At 62.0% G+C, this 8,731-nt stretch overlaps 1 protein-coding gene across 1 annotated transcript in view; it reads right to left on the bottom strand.

Moving 5' to 3' along the window:
* The window catches only part of NOTCH1 (notch 1), a 49,387-nt gene that overhangs the window by 14,945 nt on the left and 25,711 nt on the right, over positions 1-8,731 (bottom strand). The window contains exons 6-16 of the mRNA XM_014942737.1: positions 7,035-7,157; positions 6,625-6,858; positions 6,327-6,482; positions 6,039-6,224; positions 5,485-5,598; positions 4,768-4,881; positions 3,102-3,335; positions 2,654-2,764; positions 1,061-1,253; positions 668-813; positions 252-365 (exon numbers count right to left, since the gene is read on the bottom strand). Of these exons, the coding sequence (XP_014798223.1) occupies positions 252-365; positions 668-813; positions 1,061-1,253; positions 2,654-2,764; positions 3,102-3,335; positions 4,768-4,881; positions 5,485-5,598; positions 6,039-6,224; positions 6,327-6,482; positions 6,625-6,858; positions 7,035-7,157 (1,725 nt within the window). The remainder of the gene's footprint in view (positions 1-251; positions 366-667; positions 814-1,060; positions 1,254-2,653; positions 2,765-3,101; positions 3,336-4,767; positions 4,882-5,484; positions 5,599-6,038; positions 6,225-6,326; positions 6,483-6,624; positions 6,859-7,034; positions 7,158-8,731) is intronic.

Here is an 8,731-nt window from a genome sequence, read left to right as displayed (position 1 = left end):
GAGGAGGAGGGAGGAAGCTCCTGGCTGGCTGCTTCCCAAAGTTCCTCCAAATTTCCTCCAGCTGCGCCGTGGCAGGGGGAGGTGGAGCCATGGCCATGAGTAGCCCCACGGCAGGGCAGTGCAAGGGAAGGCTCCGCGCTCGGTGCTGGCTCATCGCATGGGCAGAGGGACCAATTTGCTGTCACACCCCAAGCAGCAGCCCCACACACCCCCGGTGAGGGCCTTGGGGGGCACAGGGGGCTCCCCCTCACCTGTGTAGGGCAGGAGACAGTTGCAGGTGTAGCCAGCGACATCATCGATGCACGTGCCTTGGTTCAGGCAGGGGTTGGAAGCGCATTCGTTGATGTTGGTCTGGCAGTTGGGTCCTGGGTTAAGAAAAATAGATAAAAGCAGCCGTGATGGAGGTGTGCTGGTTGGGAGGGGGCTGGGGGGACAGTGGGGACGTGGTGACAATGGCCCACCCATCACCCTGGGAGAGCCTCCTGCTCTCAGCTCCAGCCATGGGCACCCAAACTCTGTTGAAGGTCCCCAAGCTGCACTGCCACATCTCCCAACCAGACCCGAGGTCTCCACCAGCCCCACAGCGGAGCCTCCAGCTCATCCAGCACCACGGGGTGCCCACCCACAGCTCCCACCCAGGCCCCAGCCTCCCTGGATGTGCCCTTACCGCTGAAGCCCTCCCTGCAGGTGCAGATGTAGCCGCTGGTCATGTCCTTGCAGGTGCCACCATTCATGCAGGGATTGGATTCACACTCGTTATTGTTAATGTCGCAGTTTGTCCCGCTCCAGCCTGGGTCACAGTCACATCTGTAGCTTTGGGGAAAAATTGAGGCATAAAGCACAGGATGTGGGCTGACCTGCCCTCCTGGCTACACCAGCCATCGTTTACCCACCAAACCCTGGCTCATAATGGTGCCCTTGCACTGAAACATCCCCTCACCACTATCACAGGGCATGGACAAGATGTGGCACAGGGGGGATGGCCGCTCACCCTGCTTCTACCCTCCACTTTTCTGGGTGGCCCTTTGGTCCCAGCAGCCCCCTGTGCCCTCCAGCCTACCCATTGAGCCCGTCGTGGCATTTCCCGTGGATGCAGGGGTTGCTGTTGCACTCGTTGACTTCGGAGAGGCACTTGGGGTCGTGGAAGCCCTCGGGGCAGAGGCAGGTGAAGCCGTTGATGCCATCCTTGCACGTGCCTCCGTTGTGGCAGGGGTTGCTGGAGCACTCGTCGATGTTGATGTTGCACATTCGCCCTGGGAAAGGGAGGATGGGTGAGGAAATGTTACCCCATGGGATGCTTGGTGGGTGTGCTCTGCCTCTTGGTGGGCACCCACCGGGCAGATCCCCCTCCAGCCACCCGGGGAACGGCTGATGGAGGCTCGAATCTCTGGTCACACGTGTGCCAGCCGCATAGGAGCGGGCTGCCCTCCGGGTAGGGTGACTTCACACCCCCGCATCGCCCGCCTGGCTGAACTAAACGTGACTGGGAAGAGGCCGTGCCCTGGGCTCCTTTGGTCCAGGAGGGACTAAGGAAGGGAGCGGGTTTCAGCCTGTAACCCTACCTGCCATGGCTGACAAAGCCAGGCTTTATTGCAGCTCCCAGGCGGGCAGAGGGACAAGGGGCTGCGCGAGCGGGGAGAGGGGGGGCTGCTCCCATCAAAGCCCCCCGCCATCTCCAGCAGCGATCAAACAAACCAGTCGGACGAGGCGGGAACCCGATACCCATGGGAGTGGGCGCAGCGGGAGTCGAATTCGCCACACCAGACACCCCCTTTGATTTCAGCCTGAGCCGGGGTCGCCCTCCTGAACAAACAGGAGCGCTGGAGGGTGCAAAACCAGCCACAAGTGGGATCACTGAATCATGGAATTGTCAGAGCTGGAAGGGACCTCTAGAGACCCTCCAGTCCAACTCCCCTGCTACAGCACATCACTCAGGAGCATCCAGGCGGGGCTTGAAGATCTCCAGAGAAGGGGACTCCACACCCTCCCTGGGCAGCCTCTGCCAGGGCTCTGCCACCCTCACCCCAAAGAAGTTTTTTGTCATATTTGAATGGAATTTCCCATGTTCCAGCTTGTGCCCGTTGCCCCTCGTCCTATCGCTGGAAACCACTGAAAAGAGTCCGGCTCCATCCTCCTTCAACCCACCCTTTAGGTACTTGTAAACGTAGATAAGGTCTCCCCGCAGCCTTCTCTTCTCCAGGCTAAAGAGCCCCAGCTCTTTGAGCCTTTCCTCGTAAGGGAGATGCTCCAATCACTTAATCATATTAGTTGCCCTACACTGGACTCTCTCCAGCAGTTCTCTGTCCCTCTTGAACTGGGGAGCCCAGAACTGGACACAGTATTCCAGTTGTGGCCTCCCCAGTGTGGAGCAGAGGGGGAGAATGACCTCCCTCGACCTCCTGGCCACACTCTTCCCTCTGCAGCCCAGGATCCCATTGGCCTCTTGGCAACAAGAGCACATTGCTGGCTCATGGAGAGTTTGCTATGTTGGCAGCATCTCCCCTCCTTCCCGCACTCTTGCCCCCAGCACCACCAGCTGTGGGCATCCTTGCACCACCACGGGGACAGGGGACATCCCAGGGCTCCCTGGTGCAAGGCTGGATCCAGACCAGGTCCTTGGGGTGCCACGGTGGCCGCTGTGCCCTGCTCTCACCTGTGTACCCCGGCTCGCAGGTGCACTCGTAGCCATTGATCTTGTCGATGCACTTGCCGTAGTCGCAGGGGCTGCTGGCGCAGTCGTCCAGGTTGATCTCGCAGTTGGGCCCTGGGGAGGAGAGCGGTGCCATTAGGGGGGTCTCCAGCTCCGCTGACGAGGCAAAACGAAGCCCGCTGGCACCGACCGCCGCCGCCGCCGCCCCACAACAAAGTGCCTCCGCACCCAGCGGCTCCCCGGCCCCCGGCTGGGGTGCGGCTCCTTCCAGCACCGGGCACCAAACCGGGAGAACTCGCCCTCACCGAGGACGCCCCAGGCTGGTCCTGGCACCAGGGCGGCTGCTGGTGGTGGCCCAGGGCCAATCCGCCCGGGGACAGGGATGGGACCGGGGTGCTGCGCGGCACGGCCGACCCGTGTAGCCCCCCGGGGGGGTGTCCCTCCCGCTCACCTGTGGTCCCTTTGAGGCAGAGGCAGTTGTAGGCGTTGTTCCTGTCCTGGCAGGTCCCCCCGTTTTTGCAGGGCTGGCTCTGGCACTCGTTGATGTTGATGTCGCAGCGGTGGCCCGTGTAGCCGGGCTGGCAGAGGCAGGTGAAGGCGGCGATGCTGTCCTTGCAGGTCCCGTAGTGGCACGGGTCGGGGTCGCACTCATCGATGTCGATCTCGCAGTGAGCGCCCGAGAAACCTGCCACCAGCGGGAGGGACAGGGGGTGAGGATGGAGGAACATGGGATGAGGATGAGGGATGCGGGGTCAGGATGGTCAGGGCCACAAAGATGATCAAGGGCCTGGAGCATCTCTCTTATGAGGAGAGGCTGAGGGACTTGAGTCTTTTCAGTCTTGAGAAGAGAAGGCTTAGGGGAGATCTAATTAATGGGTACATATACTTAAAGGGTGGGTGTCAAGAGGATGGGACCAGTCTTTTTTCCATGGTGCCCAGTGACAGGACAAGAGGAAATGGGCACAAATTTGAGTATAAGAAGTTCCACCTAAACATGAGGAGGAACTTCTTTACTGAGAGAGTGGTGGAGCACGGGAAGAGGCTGCCTAGAGAGGTGGTGGAGTCTCCTTCTCTGGAGACATTCAAAACCCACCTGGACAAGTTCCTGTGCTCTGGGTAGACCCGCTATGGTGGGGGGGTTGGACTAGATGATCTCCAGAGGTCCCTTCCAACCCCATAAGATTCTACGATGGGGGACACTCCTTCCCGCCCTGGCCAGGTGTGGGGCAGTGCACCGGGGTGGCTTGACCTGCCCACCCTCCCCGCTGTGAGCCCCGGGACCCCCAGGAGCAGGGTGCAGGCAGAGGAGCACCCCATTGGTGGGGCTGGACGGACCCCAGCTCAGGGCCTTTGTCCCGGGGGGCACAATGACCCGCATTAAAGCCGCCTGGGCTCAGGAGCGGGGCCCCGCGCTCGCCTGCAGCTCGTCCCGGAGCGCACAGGGGGGGTCATCCACAGGCACCCCCCGAATAATAACCCCCCCTGGCAGATCCTATTCTCCTGGCCGGCTCCCTCCCCGCCGGGCTGGGGGTGGAGAGCTGAGGACAAAGTACAGCTTTGACTAGACCCCGCCAAGCCCACATAGCAGCTTTTCATCGGGGCTTGGCATTAGCAAGACACTAATTAGAGGCCATTCAGCTGGAAGATTTCTGGCGGGAGCTGCTCCACAAAAGAGCCACTGTTTGCCACCAGGGCTCAAGTCATCATTTTGTGCAACCGCTCCTTGGGTTTCGGTCGGCGAGCCCCCGCAGCCCTGCACCTTGCGTCCCCATAGAGGCAGCTTTATTCCTTCCTTCCTGCCGTCCCCCTCGCTGCCGCCCGCCGCCGAGGCGGGGAGCACGGCGGGACGGCTGCTGCGGGGCCACACCTAACGAGCATCGGGCTCGTTATTACGCCCGGCTGCGGGGCTGGTGGGCTGCAGGGCTCTGCTCGCTCCTCCATCGCATGGAAAAAGCCATGGCAATGGGGACTGACTCCCCAGGAGGTTTGAGGACACCCCCGTGGCGGGTGTTTGGGGAGATGGGCGTGTGTTATGAATTCAGCAAAGTGGTTTTGCAGCACACTATGGGGCAGAAAGGTGGCTTGTTCCCCCAAGCCCCCCCCCCAAGAGGCCTCACCTTCGGTGCACTCGCAGCTGTAGGTGTTGGGGCCATCCACGCACTTGGCGCCGTTCTTGCAGGGGGTGCTGGCACACTCGTCGATGTCGAACTGGCACAGGTGCCCGTTGAAGCCTGGAATGGAGGGAGAAGTCACGTCCCTGCGCAGCGGCCGGACCCGCCGGCCTCCCCCCGCCGCCGGGCAGATCCCGCCGGGCCCCCCGCATCCCGGCCGGGGCGCCGGGTTTCCATGGGGATGGCTGCTGGGGGCCCTGAATGCGGGGCTGCGACCCGCCATTGAGAGCATCTTATTTACATCTCTAGAGGAGCAAAGTCTCTGAACTTCAAAACCTCCTTTCACAGATTAACCGTCTCCCCATTCTCCGCTCCACCCTGTGACTTTGACACCACATTCAAAGCCGCTGGCGCGGCCCCCCCCGGCCCCCAGCCCTCCTTCCCAAAGAGGGGCCTTTTCAAGTGCAAAGCCACGGGGTTTAATCCTCCTTCCCCTCTCCCATGGGCCGGACCCTGAGCAGCATCGCCCACACGGGGCTCAGCCCCACGCCGCTATGGGGGGAACCCCCCATTAAAAGCACCAAGAGGTGCTCAGCGCCCTCTCCCCATTTTGGGAGGCTGCGAAATTTCAAGGAGCTCATTTTCGGCTCCTTCCCAGCTGGAGCTGGGATGCAACCATGGCTCTGTCCCCACCGTGATGGCGGAGGGATGGATGCTGCATACCGGTGGGACACTCGCAGTGGAACTCATTGATCTTGTCGAGGCAGTTGCCGTTGTGCAGGCAGGGGCTGCTGGCACACTCGTCCGTGTTGATCTCGCAGTAAACCCCCTCGTAACCTGCAGAGAGACCCGGCGTCAGCCCCACGGCACGGGGCCGGCACAACAGGCAGGACAGGCAGCTCCATCTTTGGTCCCTCCATCTTTACAAAGGCAGCTCAGGAGCTGTGCTACAGGTGGTGGGACCTGGTGCACAGGCTGCTCCATGGTTGTCCACCCCAGATCTCCCTGCCTTTGGCTTGATGCAAGCCAGCAAGCTCGGCAAGAGTGGGAGTGCAGAGCAGGGCTGATGGTGCCCAACGCATCTCCCGTCCCCCCACAGCTGCAGGAGAACGTGCAATCTTTACCAAGCTCTTTCTTTCCATTGCTGTCCCCAGACAAGGGCACCTTGCATGGCTTCTCACCCAAACCAACACCCAGCTGAAGCTCAGGGGCACCTGGAGTCCTCCCACCACCCACACCCAGCACCGGGGCAGGGGTCTGTGGGGCTGCCCACTCACCAGGCATGCAGATGCACTGGAACTCCCCGATCTGGTCCAGGCAGGTGGCATCATTCTGGCAGGGGTTGGAGAGGCACTCATTGACATCGATCTCACAGCGAGGGCCGGAGTAGCCCTGCAGGCACTGGCACTGGAAGGACCCCTGGGTGTTGATGCATTTCCCTGCGTGTTCGCAAGGGTTGGCTCCTGCAAAACACAAGCACGGCTTAAGGGACACGCTCCTGGTGGCACCGGTGCTTTTCCTGGCTGCTCCTTGGCCACCCGTGTGAGCCCAGCCCCGGCGCTCACCCAGCGAGCACTCGTCCACGTCCTGGTTGCAGGCTGGCCCCATGTACCCCGAAGGACACGTGCAGATGGCTTTGCCGTTGACGGGGTTGGTGTCGCAGTTGGAGCCCTCGTTGCAGGGGTTGCTGATGCAGGCGTCGTCAAGGTGGCACAGCAAACCTGGGCAGCAGAAGGCAGGCATGCGTCAAGGGTGATGGGCACACCAAGTCATCACCAAGAGACCTCAGCTAGGAGGCAGGGGACATGCAGGGAGCTGCCACCCCTCCCTGCGAGCAGGGGGTAAGGTGGGATGGGGCCTCACCTGTGCGGCCGTGGGGGCACTCGCAGTAGAAGGAGGCCACCCGGTCGTGGCAGGTGGCCCCGTGGAAGCAGGCGGCCATGGCACAGTCATCAATGTTCTCGCTGCAGTCCTCGCCTGTCCAGCCGTTGACGCAGACGCAGTTGTAGCCGCCGTGGTTGTTGTGGCAGGTGCCCCCGTTCTGGCAAGCGTTGGGCATCAGCTGGCACTCGTCCACGTCCTCAGTGCAGTACTGACCTGCCAGGGGACAGGGCACTCGTGTGAGGCTGGCACTTCCCAGCTCCCATGGGGCTCCATGTTGCTGCAAAGCAGGATGACTCTGCTCTCCCCACCCCATCCCTGGCGTCCCTCGGGGCAGGATCTCTCCTCCCAGCCCAGCCCCGTGCCACCCTTGCTGCTGGCAGTGGTGTTACCTGTCCACTCCGGTGGGCACTGGCAGTTGTAGGTGTTGACCCCGTCCACGCAGGTGCCCCCATTCTTGCAGTTGTTGCCTGGGCAGTCGTTGATGTTCTCCTCACAGTTCTGGCCCGTGAACCCTGCACGGAGGAGATGTCTGCTGTGATGCCAACCGACCAACCAGCCGTGCCACTGCCTCACCCCCCCCTCTATTCCCCCCCTGCCGATGGCAGGCTGCTGGTTATCGGGTGCTGAGCGTGTGCCAGGCCCTCCCAGCCCGGCTTTGAAGCCAACCGCCCCGTTTCATCCCCAGCCCCGTCCCGCCTCTGCCGGGGCTTGGTTCTGCCGTGCAGGTTTCCCTGCCAGGCCACCATCAATGGAGCCCGCAAGCGGCGGTGGCTTCCTCCAGGCAGGGCAGACAGGGCGTCCCCGGCGCGGGGTTCTCCTGCCAAAGCCCCCGGCTCTGGAGATGCTCGCCCCGAGCAGCGGAGGATCCGGCTCCACGGCAAACGGGGCTGAACCGGGACCGCTCCCACCGAGGCTTGCGGCACCCGGTGCTGAATCACCGCCTTTTTAATTTCACATGTAAAGAGCCTCATCAGCAGCGCTTCCCCCGGAGGGGGGATCCAAGTCTCTGGCAGGGTGAACCACCGCGGCGCGGGGCTAATCCCAGCCCAGTTGCTTGGATTGATGTTATTGCCTCCACCTGAGAGCGCGGCAGGAATGGAAACCGTGCCGCCCCCGGCCTCTCCCCGTGCTGTCTGCAGCATCAAGGAAACAGCCAAGCCCTTCTCAGGACACCTGCCAAGCCACCCCGTCCCCCTCCAACTGCCACTTGGGCTGTAAGGGCAGCCCAGCCTCCCCAAGCCCCCGAGCCAGCCCCCGTTGGGTGTCTGCCTTCCCAGCCCACCCAGGGGCTCAGCATCAGGACGGTAATGCCAGCGGTGCTGGGGTGCACCTGCAGCTCCCCCAAACTCCCCAAGGTGTCCTGCAGGTCCAGACCAGGCTGCTCCCCGGCACGGGCAGCTCACTGTGTCACCTCCACGGGGAAGGGACCAGGCTCATCCTCTGTGGGACCCCAGAGCCTGGCCCAGCTGGGGGTTTTCCCCCCCCCAAGCTCTCTCCAAGGGCTTCCCTCTCCCCCGTAGCCTCAGCCCCATCACACGAGGAGCAGCAGCAGCTCTTTACGATCGCTGGTAGGAGTCCAAAGCAGATAACGTTGATTTGTGCCTCATTTTTAAGCAGCTGGGCTGAGACTGAACAGCAATAACTGGCAATGTCCTAGATACCAGGATTAACTCATTTTGAACCATCCGAATGAGTAATTAGTACTGCAATTACTTTAAACTCAGGGTTGCATTCTACAGCGATGGCATGATAAAACAGCCAAGATTGGTTTAACTTGAAGAAACCCGGTCCGGCCAGGCCTCTCCGGGAATGAAAGGGGGACATTGTTTCAGGTCTGCTGCGCCGCATACCAGCGTATCAATCACCCTCTTATCATGAGAAACAGCCCCCCCCCCCCCGTCCCTCCTGCCTCCGCCCGGAGCCGATGCAGCTCCTGCAGCGAGCCATGCCGGATGGCGGCGGTGCCGTGGAACCCCCCCTCTTTTTCCCCCCCCATGGAGTCGGGGCCGTGCCACCCCATGGGAGACAAACCAGCTCGTGCAGCATGCAAAGCTCCTGGAAGCAGCCCACAAAGCTGTGACTGGGT

Source organism: Calidris pugnax, unplaced genomic scaffold (genome assembly GCF_001431845.1).
Source record: "Calidris pugnax isolate Ruff unplaced genomic scaffold, ASM143184v1 scaffold102, whole genome shotgun sequence".
Taxonomy (NCBI): domain Eukaryota; kingdom Metazoa; phylum Chordata; class Aves; order Charadriiformes; family Scolopacidae; genus Calidris; species Calidris pugnax.
Note: the sequence above shows the minus strand (reverse complement) of the source record. Positions and strands in the feature narration are given on the sequence as shown.